At 54.9% G+C, this 18,853-nt stretch overlaps 1 protein-coding gene across 2 annotated transcripts in view; it reads right to left on the bottom strand.

The window, feature by feature from the left end:
* Positions 1–18,853, bottom strand: part of PRDM16 (PR/SET domain 16) — a 360,644-nt gene that overhangs the window by 171,001 nt on the left and 170,790 nt on the right. For both annotated transcript variants that reach the window (XR_003121231.1, XM_025397533.1), the window contains exon 3: positions 17,112–17,162. Coding sequence is in view for 1 of the 2 variants with exons in the window: in XM_025397533.1 (XP_025253318.1) it covers positions 17,112–17,162 (51 nt within the window). In the remaining variant the exon portion in view is untranslated. The remainder of the gene's footprint in view (positions 1–17,111; positions 17,163–18,853) is intronic.

Below are 18,853 nucleotides of genomic sequence, written 5' to 3'. Positions count from 1 at the left end.
CACGTGTGTGTCCTGTGGGATTTTTCTCTGTGGGTTCTTTTCAAGCTGCACCACTTCCCCACAACCCCTCAGCAAGGACCCCATCCCTCCAACTTCATCATCTGGTTTTGAGGAGAGGAGTGGCCAGGAATAGCCTGCAACCAGGAGTAGGGGGACACAGAGGGAGGGGCCCTGGCCAACCACACCTCCCGCCAAGGGTGACACTGTGGATCCCGGGCTCCTTGATGAAGCTGGTTCCTTGGGGCCCCAGGGCAAGACTCCTGCTCCCTCTGGCTGAGTTTTTCCCGATGGCTGGCTTTGTCTTCAGATGGACTCCTGGTGACTCACAAGTGTGGGGCTGTCTCTCCAATTCCCATGTTCCCAGAATAATGTGGAGTCCCTGGGGGAAGGAGGGAGCCCTCGGTCTTCAGAGTCCGGGGACGCAACTGGGTCACAAATGCACTTTAATGGGTCAAATAGGAGCCTCATGTCGGTGCTTAGCACACAGAGCCAGAGCGCCTGCGTTCAATGCCCCTCACAGCTGTGTGATCTTGGGCAGGTTACCGAACTTCTCTGTGTCCCATTTCTTCACCTGTAGAATGGGTACTGCTCACCAAAAGCACAAGTGCCTGAAGGCACATTAGCCAAATAAACAAGCAGACTGGGTTTTCAGTCCTTCCCTCTGAAAGTGCCCTGTACTGGAAGCTTCCATTCAGCTCCAAGGGCAGCAGAGCAGATGGCTTAGAAAAGGAAAGCAGACAGGGTTGGGGGTAGGATGGCAGCTCTTTTCTTTCTCTTCCTATTGCCTCATGGCCCATGGGACCAGGAGTTGAGCAGGCTGCAGGCCAGACCCCCCATCAACTGAGCAAACCTGGTCCCCAGGGCATGTTTCTGAAAGGAGCCAGGATGGAGGGAGGGTGGGGACCAGGATGGAGGGTGGGGCAGGCGGAACGCCAGTTCTTCCAGCCTCTTTCAGGAGGCAGGCTGGGCTGCCACAGGAGGAGTGGAGGAGGTTCCTGAGAGTCTGGCTCCAGGGGTGTCTGGGCAGGTCTCCCCCGCGAACCCAGTTAGGTGGGTCTGGTGTGTGTGTGGGTGGGCTGGTGGGCAATGCCGTGTGTACAGGTCATCTACCCGGCCCCCCTGGGTTCAGTGCCTGCGCTCCAGGGCCTGTTTGCTGGAGAGGGTGAAAGGGACTCTCGCCACTGTGTAAATAGACTTTGCAAAGGCCTCGGCTTTCTCACCCCGTCTCCAGCTCTCCAAACTCCCGCTATGAATTGGCGGGCTTATCAAACCCCGTCTGGCAGTTAAAAGATGTTTCCATGCATTGTGAGGCTGCATGGAAACCAAGTCATCTCGCCCCAAGGACAAAGGAACTCAAGTGTTTGAAATGCAAAAATATTTTGACCCGACTACATCATTTTTCAAAGGAAAAAAGTAATTCGCGGCTCACAATTCACTTGCTATCTCACAGGAAGTCCTGTATTTCTTATTCACTCCCCAAGGCCCGCTTCTCTGTGTGAGAGGTCACCTAAGAGGACCAGGGTGTAAGGGACATTCAAGAGTTTTCTTTCCGCCTCTTCCTGTTTTTTTTTTTTTTCTTGTTAATGCCTCATGTTTGTGAAGTACTCTCCTGAGCCCTGTTCTATGCCTTATCTCCTGGGGTCCTCCCCACCCCAGGAACTTGAGTGGGGTACAGAGCATCTACCCTCTGTTGCCAAGTCAGAAAGCAAGGCCCTAACAGGTTAAGTGACTTGCCCCAGGTCATGCTGATTGATGATGGAGCCAGCACTGAAGCTCCTGGGGTCTCCCGGTCCCTTGATGTCTGCCCTCTCCTGGGCTCTTTGGTTCTCCCATGTGTGTCTAGATGGGACCTTGAGGCTCATCATCATCATTGTCATCATCAGCAGTATCAACATCATTATCACTATCATTGCCATCGTCATCATCTCCCTCATCACCTAAATGATCCTCCTCCTCATCATCTGAATCACCACCATCACCAACATCATCAGTATCATCACAACCATCACCATCATCATCACCATCATCATCGCCACCATCACCATCATCACCATCACCACCAGTATCATTATCACCACCATCACCATCATCGCCATCACCACTATCACCATGATCACCACCACCATCACCATCATTATCACATCATCAACATCATCACCACCATCACCACCAACCCCATCACCATCATCATCACCACCACTATCATTATCGCCATCACCACCATCACCACCATCACCATCACCACCATCACCATCATCACCATCACCATCACCACCATCACCATCACCATCATCACCACCATCACCAACATCATCACCATCACCACCACCATCACCATCATCACCATCACCACCATCACCATCATCACCATCACCATCACCATCATCACCATCACCACCATCACTATCACCATCATCACCACCATCACCATCACTATCATCACCATCACCACCATCACCATCATCATATCATTACCACCATCACCACCATCACCATCACCATCATCACCATCATCACCATCATCATCACCACCATCACCATCATCACCATCATCACCATCATCATCACCACTATCACCATCATGACCATCACCATCATCAGACCATCACCATCATCACCACCACCACCATCATCATCATCACCATCACCATCATCACATCATCACCATCATCACCACCACTATCATCACCACCACTATCATCACCACCACCACCACCACCACCATCACCATCATCACCATCATCATATCATTACCACCATCACCACCATCACCATCACCGTCATCACCACCATCACCATCATCATCAACATCATCATAATCAAAGCTACAATCATCATTGCCTTCATCACTAACATCATCACTACCACCACGGTCACCATCATCTTCATCTTCATTATCAACTTCATCACCACCATCATCACATAAATCTTGATCTCACTCTGAGTCTCAGGCATGTGCCAGGTGCTATTTTAAGTTTACTTTACACCCCACAACTTGTCTAGTCACCACCATAACTCTGAAGCAAAAGTTATTATTTCCACTTTACAGATGGAGAAATTAAGGTGTCAGTAGCATAAAGGAGTTTTCTTACAGGCCCTTTGCCTTCCGGGAAGTTCTTTTCACCACTAAGTCTCCCAGGTCCACAGAAAGTGCTTGTGGACAGACCTTCATGGGGACTCTGGAGCAGCTCAGAAGACGCTTAGCGGAGAGGCAGCCTGTGGGGTTAGAGCTGAGTAAAACCCCAAAGGCCTGTGGAGCTGTGCTTGGGGCCTGGCCCCCAGAACCACAGAAATCCAGACAATCAGGAAGTGTTCCCTGCTGGGCCAGGGCTTGGGTACTTGCTTGGGTTCACACAACCAAAGCTGTTTGAAGAGCAAGAGTTTCTCTTTGAGAGTGGGGTTTCAGAAGGGGTTCCCTGAGGGGTACACTGCAAGGGAGATGCAAGTCTTCCCTGGAGTTGTGTGGGGAGGTGTGAAGGGTGTATGACGCTGGAAAACCAGGGGCCCAAAGAAGGGCAGGGGGCTTAGGGGATACTATGGGGAGAGTTTGAGGGCCACAACTTAGTAACAGAAGATCCTGGGCACCCTGTAAGGAAGCCTGGATGAGGGACATGCAGACGGCACCTGCTGCGCTAACGAGGAACCGACAGCTGGGACCAGGCATGACCATGGAGAGGGGAGGCATATCCCAGGCCCAGGACACGGTCCCACCATGGAGCGGGGAGGCGCATCCCAGGCCCGTGGAGGCGGCTCGTGCAGAAATCCCTCGCTTGGGGCTGGTTGTGGGGACCACACTGTTTCCAACCTCAGAAATCTGGACAGCCCAGAGCATGCGGCGCTGCGGGCTGCACTGCAAAACACTTCACTGGGTCCCCTCTTGCCCCAGCCTCCTGTTCACTAGTTGGTCTGGGTTTCAGGGCTTTCTTGGGGGGCCCAATTTGCCACTTACTGCCTATGTGGCCTTGGGTGGTGAGTTTACCTGCTTGAATGCAGTTTTCTCATGATTATGTGGAGGGAAAGAAAGGCAGCTGCCTCACAGGGCCGCTGTGTAGCCCCAGCACTCACTGGCTGTGCCCTAAGATCATCCCTTGGAGAGCTGCAGGGCAGCCTCTACCACCCAGACCTGAGCCCAGCGTGGCCAGACTTTGCACAGGGAGGGTGCTGCCATGCCCAGGCACAATCATCGTGGTGAACGAGGCCCAGAGATGTCTCGCCAGCCCCAGCTGCAGCCCCTGGAAGGAATCCCCGGGGCCTTCTGCTTCCGGCACCTGCCTGGACCCTCCTCCTGGGTAAACTGAGGGTGACTTGGGCCTCCCCTCAGGCTGGTGTGACCTGCCGAAGGGCTGTGCGTGGGCAGACACGGGACAGAGGTGCTGCTCGTCCCTGGACCTCCTCCCCCGACCCAGGGTGCCCACTAATCCAGGCCTTCCTTCCAGTCTAATTTGCTGCTTTCTCCACCTTGCCAGTTCCCTTTTGCTCCCGCCTCTGCATTTCTCGTCCAAAACAGAAATACAAAGGGAGGAAATCTATTCAAAAGTCCTCCTCCTCATTTTATTTTTGCAGCTCTCTGGGGTGCCCAGGCTTCAGATTCTCTTCCGATAATTATCTGCCCTTTCGGGGCCTTGGTAACCCAGAGCCTCAGGTTTGGGAGGCAAGAAGGAAGCTCTGGCCTGGCTCGAGCAGGGAGCCCGTTCCCCAGCAGACACCGCCGCGCGCTCGCCCCTTCCCCTCTAACCCGGTGTGTGTGAGCCGGCTACAGTGGATGCTTTTTGTCTCTGAATATCTCCACTTCCTCTCAGCTGATCTGTGATGAACACCAGACCAGACTCTTTTTATGTGATAATTTTCCATCCCAGGCAATTCAAACATTTCTGTGGCTAATAATCTGAGTCTTGGCCATTGCTCAGAAATAACAGAGGCGAGGTTCCAACATAAAATAATACGTCTTGCTTTTTATTACTTAATTCATCAACACTATACTGGAGAAACATCTTGTTAACTGGGCAAGAAGAAACAGTTTCCCAATGCAGCCCTGGCTGATGGAAGCGGGTGTCAGGTGGAGTAATGAATCCCGTTAGCATAAAAAGAGGCCAACGCTGAAAGAGGGTATTATTCAAAGAGGGAAATATTACTAAATAAGAAATCGGTACACTCGCACGGAATCTGTTACATTAAGAATCCCACTCTTTCTGGCCAAACTCAATTTGTCATCCTCACAATCTCCCCCCGTAGATAACAGATGAGAAGAGGAATAGCCCCGAGAAAGTGACCCCTCGGAATCTGTGAAGTACAGGGACGCAGCCAAGCCCACCACAGCATGACAGTAGATGCTTGCCTTTCCCACCCTCCAAGGTCTGTGATGATCTGATTTGGACCCTCACAGCTGAAGGTCCCCAGGGACCTGGGGCACCAAAAGCAAAGGCCTAAGAGGTCCTTGTTGCAGGGAACTGAGTTCCCAGAAGAATTCAGACTCCAGGAGGAGTCTGATGAGCTTGGTGGAATCTAACCTCATGTCTCCAGCACCCAGGACAGCTCCCCACCCACAGTAGGTGCTTCCTAGACACAGCCAGCCCTCGCATGCATGGGGACGCTGGTTCCCACTCACCTCCTCCCGCTGCGGGTGCCCAAATCCAAGGATGCTCAAGTCTCTTATAGAAAATGGCACCACAGTGAATTAGCCCTCTGACTCTGTGGGTTTCAGTGTGTGGTTGGTTGTATCCCGGCAACACTATTAAATGGAGAAGGGTCTTCAAACGCCAGCCTACAAGACCCCAAGGCAGGCATATTTGTTGAATGAATGAGTGAGTGAATGAATGAATGAGGGACGTTTTGAAAATGTAGAACTGAATCAGACACAAGGAACTCGCTGAGCAGATCAGTCAGGGCGAGCAAGGTTATGCCAACGTAACAAACAGCCTCTAAAACTCTGTCTTAACCAAATAACAAAGTCTTATTTTTCCTAAATAAATGTGTGACTTTTATTTTTTTCCCAAGCCCAGTGTGACTTGGCAGGGCAGCTCTGCTTGTGGTAAAGACTTGAGGAGCTCTCTGGGACTCTCTGGTTGCAGGGCTGGAGAGCAAAGAACTCTGGAGGGACCACACCAGCAGCTGGTGCCCGGCCTAGAGCGGCAGTGCCTACCCTCATACTCACCGGCCCGATGCTCCACCCAACCCCAGGTGGGCAGAAAGTCTCATCCTACCTTATTCCTGGAAGGCAGAGAGCCAGAAACTGGGGCCAGCTGTGCCAATGGCACCCACACACATGAAGGGATGACCCACAACCCTGGGCCACAAGGATTTTAGAATCCAGCCAACTAGAAGAGCCTTCCACGGCCTGCCAGGTGCTGCCAGTGTTCACTGACTGCCTTTTCCACTTCCTGAGTGTGTGCTGCAGGCGGCACAGCCCTACGTGCTTCACGCCACATATTAACAAGTAAAACACCCCCTATCGGTGTTCATTTAAAAAAATCATTATCTCACCAATAAGGGATATTATCATTTAAAACTATTTCCAACCGGGCTTTTCAGACACATATGTCCTTATGCATGTGCACGTTGTTTGCATACAACATGCATCTTCTAGAAAACTCTTTTTTAATGAAGACTTTAGCTTTTAGAGCAATGTCAGGCGCACAGGAAAACAGGATGGACAAGTACATTGCTCCCTTCGACTCACTCTCTCCCTGTCTCCCCGCAATTCCCCCGTGATGAACACCTACGTTGGTGTGATACTCTTGTTACAATGGATGAACGAGTATCAGCCCGTTATTATTAACGGACGTCCACAGTTGACCTCAGGGGTCATGGTCACGTGTGAATGTAGAATGGCGCCTGGACCCGCCCTGGGAGTGTCATACAGAGCCCTGCCCCTGCCCTGCCCACTCATCCTGCCCCTCAGCCCGGAGCAGCCCCTGATGGTTTTGGTTCTTCTACAGCGTTGCTTTGTCCCGAGTGCCGTGGGGTTGGAGGCATGGAGCATGCAGCCTTCTCAGACTGGTTGGGTCAAGCCGGTTTATCTTCTCTTATCCTGATGTCTCCTCTCCTCTTCCCTCCTGGTTAACCTCACTACCAGTTACTCAGCATCAGCGGAAGCAAGGGGCAGCCTGAGCTGTTCTCCAGTCCCGCTCCCAGGTGAGGTGCTGTCACTGTGCCACATACCTGCTCTCTGCCATGTAACCATGTCCCTCCCCTGAGAGGCGGGCTCATTCCACACCTGTGCTGTTGGTGTGGCCCCGGGGTTGGCTTCGGGTGTCGGTGTGGCCGTGGGGTTGGCTTCGGGTGTCGGTGAGGCCGTGGTATTGGCTTCGGGTGTCGGTGTGGCCGTGGTATTGGCTTCGGGTGTCGGTGTGGCCATGGTATTGGCTTCGGGTGTCGGTGTGGCCGTGGTATTGGCTTCGGGTGTCGGTGAGGCCGTGGTATTGGCTTCGGGTGTTGGTGTGGGTGTGGCCGTGGTATTGGCTTCAGGTGTCGGTGAGGCCGTGGTATTGGCTTCGGGTGTTGGTGTGGCTGTGGTATTGGCTTCGGACACAAGTGACGATGGGCTTGTTCTGAGCCAAGGCGTAAGGAGGATGAGGACTACATGTGTCTGCCGTCCTCTTCTGCTGCCACCAGGAATATTTCATGCCCCCAGATAGCTCCAGCGTCCAAGGAGGGCAGGCAGTCAGGACAAACTGGGCCCAACCGCCAGTGTGGACCAAGCCCTGCTGCGTGTCCACAGCAGCTAAGTCGAATGCGATACGGAGAGGCACCATGTGTGGTTTCGAGCCACCGAGTTGGGGGATGGCTTATGTCTCCCGTCCCCTCCCCGTGCCACTGTGGCCACAGATGAACACTGCAACTCCTCCCAGAACTCCACCCTGTCCGTCCTGCCTCCCTCTGAGCCCAACTGTGTTGACAGCTCAGTGCCATCCTGGGCTGGGCTCCTGAAGAGTCGGGGGCAGCCCTGACTTCGTGCTGAGAGCTGTCTGGGAGGCCATGTGCTGCACGCGACCCTCAGGACCCCACTGTGAGGTCCGCAGGCTGGCGTTTGGAAACTGTCTCCTGCGATTAAGAGTGTCGTGCATTATTTTCTGACGTGGCCTGGTGGGGGTGATGCTACCTGGATGGCTAGTGTGGAGATACATTCAGGAGAATCGTGGAGGCTGTGGAGCGTGTGGTGCCTGGCGAGCATTCTGTAAGCGATGGTGACATGCACAGCAGCAGCGAGCAGGCTGGAGGGGTCCCTGCACATGCGGCTGGTGTATGGTAGAGGACAGCCCGCTGTCGGAACCAGGGAGGGGGAATGTTGCATCTCCACGAGCACACACCCTGCCTTTTTCCTTCTTTCCTGCATGACCCTCCTTCCCGCCCCCACCCCCTCAGCACAAGGCTGAACACACACTGTCTCATGGCCAGCCTGGAACCTGCAGTGGCAGTGAGGCAGGAGGGGGAGGCTTGGCACTGCTGCTCAGTGGCCCCAGCTGGGACCCCCACGGTCCACGCACCTGTGGGATCACAGTCGGCCCCAGGAAGCCAGTGCCCCCACCAGAGAAGTAGGCTCATGGAGCACAAGCCTGGGATGCTTGTGGATCTGCAACCTTCTCCCGGGGCCTGGCTGCCCCACCCTGCCGCCCACCAGCCCCACCCCCGGGGCAGGCGCTTTCTCTAACAGCAGGTGGCTTCTTAGATAAGGTGGGGAGATACCACCTTCCATGAGGGGCCCACCTCCTGCGGAAAATTTCCACCAGCGAGATAGGCCTCACGGACCCCCACCGCAGCCCCCACTGGTCACATGAGGCCCTTACTCTCCCCAGAGCCTTCTTCTGGCCTCTAGAGCAAGACTGGACCCCAAGAAGCCCGGGAAGATCCACCCTCTATTTGAGGGATTCAGGGCCCGCCTGGGGCCCGGCCTGGACACCGCTATGCAGAGGAGCAGCTGCAGAGCACAGCCCCTAGTGCCCGCACAGGGACACCACTGGGCATGGCAGGACTTCAGAGCCCAGCTCTCGTAGCCGGGAGCACTCAACCTGCACCACGAGAGGGAAGTGTGCTCAGGCCACTGGGTACCTCACCTAGGGGGAGACAGGGTTCGGGAAGAGGGGTGGCACAGTATGACATCACGGACAGTGAGGAGCTGGGCCTCGGGAAGGGACCCAAGTAGTCCCAGCACCCAGGAGAGCTGCCCTCTTTTACCCTGGAGGGGAACCCGCCCCCCGGCTCGCTAGCACACAGAAGCCCAGGTGATGAGAATGGTGGTAACGAGGTTTGGCAGGTGTCTCAGGAGGGAGGCGGTGTGGCTGTGTGGAAGAGAGAACTCCCCGCCCAAACCAATTACCGCAGACTTTGCTGAGGTGTGTGTTCGTGTTTAAAGCAGAAGAGGCTAAGCGGGGCTCAGAGCTGATCTATTTTTCTCTCCTAATAGTGCGGCACAATTTAATTAACTCAATATTGCACCCACCTGAAGATTACGGACGGGGTTTATTGACACCACCATCTGGCTCCTATAAAGCTGGTAATGTAGCCAATAAATCCTGCTTCGGAACCAGGCGCCTGCGAGAGGTGTCCCGCCTGCGGGGCCTCCCCTTGTGCCTGCAAGAGGCATCCCGCCTGCAGGGTCTCCCCGTGCGCCCTGCTGCGGGAGCTGCTTGGGTGGCCACGATGGAAGGGCTGCCCTGGGCACCCTGTGGCGTCGGTTCGGTTGTGGAGAAAGGGTGCCGGTTCCAGGGCAGTACCCGTGTACCCTGACCCCCGCAGGGGCCATGGTGCCACTTCAGAGGCAGGTGTCTGCCCAGGGGCCCCCTACCCTGGTCACTGGGTTCCCACTACCCCGACTGGTCCCCTCGTTCCCACACCCAGTAAAGAGCAGCCAAGCCCTGGACATGGGTTCTCAGATGCCGGGTGCCCAGAGCTGTGCCTGACTGACACGCTGTCACCCCAGTTCACCCCGGGTGCCCAGAGCTGTGCCTCACTGCCGTGCTCTCACCCCACCTCACCCCTGAACCACGCAGCACATGAGACTCATTATCTCCCATTGCAAAGGAGGAAACCAAACGGCAAGGCCTGGAGCTCAAGGCTGAGGGCCGCACTGTCCCGGGCAGAACCAGGTCCAAAGGGCAGGGGTGGGCGGGGAAGGGGCCCTGGCTTGGTCTGGCTCCTCTGGGTCTCCAAGGTAAGAAGACCCCCCCTGTTTAACTCGGGGTTAAGGCAACGTCTCAGTGTGTCCTAAAATTTGTGATGTTTTGTCTGCTACTAGAATTTAAGTTCCAGCATAAAGGCTTAGCACGATAGAGGTCATTCCTGATGACAGCAGGGTCCCCAGAGCCACCTGTTCTCATGCCGAGCCAGGGACCCCAAGATGGCGGACGCAGCTCCCTGCCCTGCCTTCCAGGCTCCGTCCACACCAGGCCCACTTCTGCGGGGCCTCTATGCCAGGCTGTACCCTCGTAGGCCTTTCAGAAGCTTCCCAGGGATGCTTCAGGGTGAGAAAGAAACCCAGGCTCTTCTTTCAGTCACACAGAAAAAGGACAAGTAAAACTCTCATGTCCCCCTGTGCACTCTCGGACTTGGGCTGGATCTGTGTGAACAACGGCCCTCCCCAGGCTGCCCTGAGCCCCCGGCACCCTCAGGCCCTGGGGCCTTGCAGAGCAGAAAGGAAGCCACCTCAGACACGCAGGGCGGAGACCACGGCACCACCACGGCAGGTAATAAGCCACTGCGCCGGACGGTAATTAGCTACACCTCTCCCAGTCGAATCTGACGGTTTCCGCTGATTCAAGGGATCCTTTGGTTGAGGTGGGGGTGGGGTAAGTGGAATCAACTCAATTTAGAATGGGGGGAGGGGAGGTGGCAAAAGGGTTACGTTGATAAAGTCGTCAGCCAGCCTGGAGCTGCCCATAACTCACCTTGGGCCACGCTAAACGGGCCATTAATCACCCTTATCAGCCTGTGAAGGGGCCCCTGCGGGACCGCCCTACCCCAGGGGGCAAGTTCAGGTGTGGCGAGGTGGCGAGAGGTCAGAGTCCACCCAGGGCCGGCTGCCACCTTGGAGGCCACGGGAGCTGTGGCTGCGGCCCCTCCCTCGGGCCTGATTTCTGCCCTGCGGACTGGAGCCTCGGGAGCAGAGCAGCCTCTCCAGACAAGCCGCAACAGTTGTGAAAACAGGATCCTGGGAGTGGGGTCGGGGGAGGCGGGAGAGAAGGCGGAGAGGGCGGAAGCCAGGCACCTGGGCTGGTCCCCGGGGCAGCTGAGGGTCCCCAGGGCCATGGCCCAGCGCTGCCTTGGGAAGGGGATGGCGCGGGTGGTGCTTTCCGACTTTCTGCTGCCTGGGCCGCCTTACACCTCTCCGCCTGCAGCCTTTGATTCAGCAAAATCAAGGATGCAAACTTCTTAGGAATACTTAGTTTCCATGGTAACCGTAGCTGACCTCAACATTATTGTTCTCAAGAGGGGACTGACTTTACTATATGTTCATTCACTGAATTAATGGACTCCCAGTTCTTTTATCAGCAACCCCGGGACAATGGAAAGAGAGACATGTCGTCAAAGGGCTTTCAGCCACTGTCCAGCCTTTTGTCCGCGGCTTACTGCAACGAAGCAAGTCTATTCAGGCTGAGATTATCAAAATCAACTCGGGGCTGTCTCCGGGGCAGCTAAACACACTTGGATTTCATAAAGACATAACTGATCCCACATGCAAATTAATAATTTGGATAGCAGGGTTCTTAGGGTTAGGGACTTGGGTGTGCTTTTTTTTTCTTTTTTGGTAATAAAGCGCATGGGTAGGTAAATGCAGTTTAGTGACGGCACTCCGGCATGATCTGTGTTGCTGGCTGGCTGCTAAGGGAACAGGGGGAAAGGCGGTCTGAACCTCACTCACCTCGCTGGCATAGACCTCAGCAAAACCGAGCTTAGGGAGGCCGCAAAAAGCCTTCTAGATCCGGTACACACCACAGAGCCTTCTAGTTCCCATACGCACCAGCTGAGTCCGACGCATGCACAGCAGCACCTCCTTCTGCAGCTCTCTTTTTCAGGGTCCCTGCATCTCTCCAACCCCATCCCCTCCCCTCCCTACCCCCGCCCCCCACTCCTTTCCTCCCCATCCCTCCAGCCTCCTTGAGGAGGAAAACAATACAAACAGAATACAGTAAGCCACAGGCCTGGACACCGAACAGCAGTCTCTGGCTGCGTGGTGCTGTGCTGGGCTCAAAGCCCGGCATGGCCAGGAACTCGGTGTTATCCCGCTTGCAAACTGCCCGGAGTCCCAGCAAGGTCCCAGCCGCGTTTAGACCTCAGGGTGTGTGGCCTCCTCCAGTAACTGCTGCACAAAAGACACTTAGCAGTTGCCTGTCTGTCTCGCTCCCATCTTCCTGGGATCAGGAGTCATCCTTCATTAGCCCCCAGTCCCCACGGGACGGACACAGAAAACCTCTGGATTCCTCGTTACCGGAGGCATTTTGCCCGGGCCGAGCTATAGAAAATGCCCGCACCACAGCCCAGTGGGACAGGCCATGGTTCTAACATCCAAATAATCATTTCACAAATTATCATCATTATCAATCAATCACCCTGTTTGGACAATGCGAGGCTGGGCTATCAGATGACTTTTATGACCTGTAGCATTTTGTATGTAATAATAATAACTGGGAGAGATTTATGGACCCATCACCGGCCCCTCTTCCAGCGGAACGACTTTATTAGCTCCATTTATTTTTGACCCTCCTCTAAGCCTCTGCACTCCCGCCCCTCGCCCTGGGGGCTGGCTGGGGTGGACGCATTTTTCCGAAGCTTCTGAAGGGTTTTTTTCAGGTCCTCAGGCCTAGCCGTCCCATGCGAATTCACGATGTATTTATTTTTGGGAGGAGGGGGATAAAGAAGCGGAGGGGAAGGGAAAATAAAAATAAGAGAAAAGGTCACTTCCTTTTGTTTGTGTTTCCCCGTTCTGTATTAACACGTCTTTCCTTTTCAAGAGGGGGAAGGAAAACACGATAAAGTGGACAAAGGGAAGGCTGCCGGGCCATGTTTCCCCTTTCATATCGCCAGAGATTGAATCAAAATTCTTTCAGCTGATAGCATCTCCCGGGTGGACTACACTCTTGTTAACGGATAAATTCAAGCCCTCCAGAAAGTCAAAGAATAAATTTAAGCCTTTTGCCAAACGTCTATCCTATTGGATTTTGATAAGATGGCCATTGAGCCTTAATAATGTCTTCCATCCATTTTCAGCGAGCCCTTAACACGGCTCTTGATTCGTCCCCAAAGCCTCTTCGCCCGGCCTTTTTATTACCGGCTCTGGCGGGCTCTCCAGGGAGCCGCGCGCCCCGAGTGATGGATGGACAACTCGCTAGATTATCTCCCGCAGATGTTTGCTCTCCAGGAGCCCCCGGGCTTTCCCTCTAAGTAAACAGAGACTAAATAGAGAGTCCGCTGGAGGGAACGGTCCCAGAGGTCCCCGCACCGCGGCCAGGAAAGGCGCGACGCAGCCCGACCCACAGTCAATGTGACTTTTGGGAAGCGCCGGTGACGCGCGCCCAGGGCGCACCAGGGCGAACGCGGGAAGTGAGCCAAAGCTCTGGGCTGCGCGGGCGCACCGGCTGCGGAGTGAACGAAGGCGCAGAGGCTGGGGTGGGAGACAGAGGGGACATGGGAGGCCAGGGCGAGGCTGAAGGGGCACAGGAGGGATGAAGGAGGACCCTCCCCTGCGGTTGCTGGTGGCTCCGCCCTCCTGGGGCGGGGGCGGGGCTGACGGGAGGCACCTCTGTAGCTCCCACAGGAGCCCCGCCCCGCGCCACAGTCCTGGGTTCGAATCCCAGGCCTCCATACATCCCCCGACCCGGCCACCCTCGCCTGTACATTCTGAGTAGAGTCATCCTGCATCCAGCCCCTTCGGAAACCTCGCTCTCTGATACTTAAAATTCCTAACCATGGCTTCCTCACAAAATATCACCTTTTCTGTAGCTCATGTGCCAAGCTGCTGATTGAATTAATTAACTTCGTCACATTTCACTGAGGCAGACAAAGAACAGGAAGTTTAATCCTCTCAGCGATGGATGAACTGAAGTCAGAGACAGGAGTTGCGCACCCACAGGTCACACAGCGCCACCCCCCCCCCCACCGTGATGTTCCCCTATGAGATTTTTAATGCTCCCAAGTGCGCCTTTGGGTGACGCAAACTACAAAACCTTGAAACCAGAGTCCTCATCCTATAAGTAAGGATTGCACTGAATTCATCCTGAAAACAGCACCACGGTGTGCACAGTTACCGTAGCAATCCACACATTGCACCTATACCGATAGCTCTAAGTGGCGCCTCTGTTTGCAGGGTGGGGCCTCTGTCTGGACTGATGCCTCTCGAGGACTGTCTGTCCTGGTCTTCCTGGCCCCCGAGTCTGAAACCTTTTTTGAATTTTAGCTCACATCTCTCAGTCTCTCAGCCCCAACTCCCCCGGGCCCCCAAGAGTGCCTGGAAATGTAACTGAACGGGTCCAGTCAGAGCCCTGGGGTTAGGGATCTGATTCTCCCACCAGCGTGGCCTTGGCAAACACTCGAATCTCCCAGACCTGACGGTGTTTAGTGTAGAGGCTGAAAAAACTGTGAGTTGACGGCTCAGGCAGTGCTGTGTGGCAGCCTCCCCCTCTGGTGGAGCTGCGCCTAAGGACTTGGGTGAGGACGCCTCCTCCAGGCAGCCCCCAGCCCCTCGGACTGGGCTTGCAGGGCAGCGGCAGGGAGGAGCCCTGGGCTGGGGTCAGGGGGCCTGCTTAGACAGGACCGCCCACCAACGCCCTTGATGCTGGCTCTCGTACCCTGCACTGAGCTCCCTGCAGCTGCAGTGGTGTTGTGGGGGGTCTCGTGCATCGGGTCTGCTCTGATTCTGTGGGATGGCGGAAGCTGGAACTCCTCAGCCCAACCCAAGGCTCTCAACCAGCTTTCCAAGGGCCTGCGTCAAAAGGATGCCTGCTGCCCTGGGCACTCGGAAGTCGGCCCCTGGCTGGACAGCACCTCATACCCACCCCGGGAGCCGCTCTCAAGAATGACCTTGGGCCACACTGGGCAAGACCTGATGGCCCCATATATGAGACAAAAAGGCAAACCCCACTGTGGCCCAGAGACACAGAAGGTGGTGCCCACTTCGCCCTCCTTCTGTCCTATTTCACTCTGGTTCAGAAGCAGCCAGCACTTGCCTCTTCCATGCCCTTTAAATCTAGACTTGACCTTTTAACCTTCTGCCTTGACCCCTGTTCCTAGACCAAGCAATCCCTCCCAGCATAAGCTGATCCCCTTCTAACCTCCTGCCAGGCCACCTCCACGACGCATTTAGGAGAGGCGCGGCCAAGGAGAGCGTCTTGAAAACGTCAGAGGGTCCAGGGACGCATGGGGTGGAAAACTCAACGCTTTCAGGCTCACTCGAGAGCTTGAGAGATTCGCACTAACTGCAGGTCACTTTTCGCGTGAAGTGAAAATACTGCAGTTCTCGGAAATCAGCAGCGCTGCTTCCTGTTTCCTGCTCCTCTACGTCCTTTAAGAAAATGTGAAATCATTTAAAGAGGCAGGAAAGAAGAAAGAGGGAAAGTGGAAAAGACCAGCCCTGGAATTTGCTCCATGGCGCAGTCAAACATGGGTGCAGGAAGACTTCAGGCGTCCTGTGGACGGCGGGGACTGAGAACTAACACCTTGTCCTCAGACAGAAGGACCCCAGCAGGCCAGACACAGCCACACGAGTGATGGGGGGGGGACATGGGAACCAGTTCGCCCGGTTTCCAGAGGCCCTTCAGTGGGTCACTGCGGGCTCAGAAGAAGTCTCCATTGCCATGGTTTCTCTAAAATCAATGTCTCTGGGGTTGAACCTGGAGAGAAGGGTCAGGTCCCCTGTGCTTTGCGGATAGCTCTGCCCAGATGGTGGGTCCCTGTCCCTCATAGGCAGCTCCACCCAAATGCCTCAACTGAGAGACTGGGAGTTTGGTGGAACTAGCACAGGGTTTTCCTTTGACTTTGGGAGAAAAAGGGCATATCGATGACTTAAATACTCAGCTCAGGTCGTGGGGTCAGGCCTTCCTAACCACAAGGCCGCCAGTACCCCTCAAGCCCATATTCTGTGTCACGGAAACCAGTTGTAATTCTTACAGAATTGTAACAGCACTTGGTAGGCACTGACTCAGCGCTGGCTCCTCTGTGCCAGCAGCCCCCACGGTGCCCCCCGTCCCCCGCGATGCTGTCTGGGTGGAGATGTGTAAATGTGACTCTCTAAATTTTATCTTGCTTTAAAGCAAAGATGCCAAGCGAGAGACTGTTACTTTAATTTTACTAGAAAACCCAAGCAAATAGGAGATCGGCCACCATGTGTGAGCGTGCCTGTGTCTGTGGACGTCTGTGTGTGCGTGTAGACAATGCATAGCCCCTGGAAGCCGAGTTCTGGCTGCTGAATGGGTTCTGGGTTTTGGAGCTGCTTTCCAGGCCGTTCCTCCTCCTGGCCGTCTAGACTGCAGTGTGCACACCCAGCGACACGTGTGACTGTGTGTGTCTCCCCAGGGCCTGTGTGTTTCTCTGCATATCGTTCTCCCTCTGAATCTGTTAGAGCTAATGTTTGTCCACCAGCCGTTACCCACCACCAGTCAGCAAAGCTGTGGATAATGCCACGTGGACCCTTTTTCTTTCACCTCGTGGTTTGCTTATTTAAAGCGATGCTTCTTTGGAAGCTATGAGTGCAGCAAAAGGCTTTGTTGAATCTGCAGCCAATTTTTCCCCGTATTCTTTTCATGAGAGTATCCAGCGAAGACAGTTAAATAAACACAACCTGCGTTTATTTAATTTTCCTGTCTGCGTGGCCTGAAGCTTTCCCACAGGTACAGGGCTCTCCTCCGCTCTTGGGAGTTCGGAGAGTGGCGGATGGCCCTGTACCTGTGACCCTACGGCGACATTATCCCCACCTCCCCACACAATAAAAAGAAGCATCTCTGCTAATGACAGCAAAGCCACCGTCCTGTGCACATGTCAGTCCACGGATAACACATTGCTCAGGGCCCGCCAGCAACATTCCGACTGCACGCTTGTTAACTCAGGGACAGCTGGGATGGTGGTCGCCCCGCCAGGAGCTCCGAGAACTCTGGGGAGCCGAGATGGCGCGGGACGAGCTCTCCTACCTTTTTGATGCAGCCTTCCTGGGGTGACACTTCCGCATCCGTCAGTATTTGCTGCAAAACAATTTTGAGAGGGGTTGTTAGTTTCTGAAAAAACGTCGTTCTCAAGCTACACTGGGTTCTAAATGGTGGGGACAGATCCACTGTCCCCAAAAGTCACAGGGTGGGACCCAGCGGCTTCTCCACAGCAGGAAATGAAGACTCCATTGATCACAGGTACCCCTTCTTCCAGCAGAGGCTCCCCAATCACCGAGGACCCCAAGCAGCCCCCAGGGACTTCACCTCCCTGGAAACAGCACACTCCAGGGATGGAGACACTGTGTCGCTCACTCTGGCCCTTTAGGGGTTGGGTGGGGACCCAGGTCAAGGCACCTCAAGGTGAGCCATTCGTATTATTTATGAGAAGCATCTGGGCAGAGCGCACGGACACCCCGGATGCTGAACAGACTCTATTTTTATTTCCTCCGAGTTCCATGGACAAATCACACCGTGTGTATTTAGACATAACTTGGCCTATGTTGTGCTTGGCCCTGGACGGGTGAGGGACAGCAAGGTGCGGTCCCTGCCCTCGGGGGGCTTACAGTCCAGCTCGGGAGGTGGAGGTTGGGGGGAGCTAAACTCTGCCCAGCGGTACCAGGAGACAGAGGCGGGCGGCCAGAGCGAGGGGCAGAGGTTGGCCAGCGCCCTGCAGAAGGACGGCTTGGTGGGTGCTGGAGAGAGAGGGAGCTCATGCCATTTCTCTGCTTCCTCCTTTTTGTCGAATCAGAGGTGTAAGCGTTTTAACTGGCTCTTCACTCCCATCCATATCCCTGGGAGGGGGATGTCCCCTGTGGTTTTTGGAGGAAACTTCTCAAAGGAAATCAAGCTAAGGCAGAAAAGCCGCTGTGCCTAGTGTCATGCAGGGGCCCAGGATGGCCACTGAGGACCCCCCAGCTGTTTGCTGTGGGCCTCACAGGAGCTCCCGGCCCCTCACCCACGTGTGACAGAGGCCGAGACAGGGAGGCTGGAGTGGGCCAGCAGTCAGCTTGTTCTTCCTCCAGGGTTGCTCTGGCTGCAACGTTCTTTGGCTCTGGAGAGCATTTTGCCAGGTGTCTCCTCTTAAAAGCCACCAGGCTGCACTCCAGAGGGGCGGCGTCTCAGTGACCCGTCCCAGAGTGCTGTCTGTGCTAAGCAAACTGACAAACGAGCTCTAGAAATTGGATTTTTCCCTTCTGGACCCAAAGTGGCCGTGCACGGATGAGTATACGGAAACCGCAACATTGTTTCCATAAGAATAGAACCAAGATTGAAACTGATACTTGAAAAATAAAAGGAGAAATGATGCTCAAGCCAAAGGTTTTCCTTCCCCTCCCCTCGATATTACATGATGACTTTATACATCATAAGGACGGAGCACAGCGTGCCTGCCAAGGCGCAATTGACAAGCTGGCGTTCCCAGCCACAGCAGGGCCCAGCCTGATCGCCTTCCGGGTCACCCTGCGCTAATGTGAATGGCAGTGACGGCTGCTAGATTCAGGCACCTACAAGGGCTGCGTTTGGAAGAGGAGAAAGCCTTAGGAGGGGTGTGACCTGCCCGCAGGGCCGAGGCTGGAGGCAGAGCTTGAGACGTATTGATGACTTGAATACTCAGCTCGGGTCGTGGGGTCAGGCCTTCCTAACCACAAGGCTGCCAGTACCCCTCAAGCCCATATTCTGCGTCATGGAATCCAGTTGTAATTCTGACGGAATTGTAACAGCACTCGGTA

The sequence above is a fragment of the Theropithecus gelada genome, chromosome 1 (assembly GCF_003255815.1).
Source record: "Theropithecus gelada isolate Dixy chromosome 1, Tgel_1.0, whole genome shotgun sequence".
Classification (NCBI taxonomy): domain Eukaryota; kingdom Metazoa; phylum Chordata; class Mammalia; order Primates; family Cercopithecidae; genus Theropithecus; species Theropithecus gelada.
This window is presented reverse-complemented; position numbering and strand designations above follow the sequence as displayed.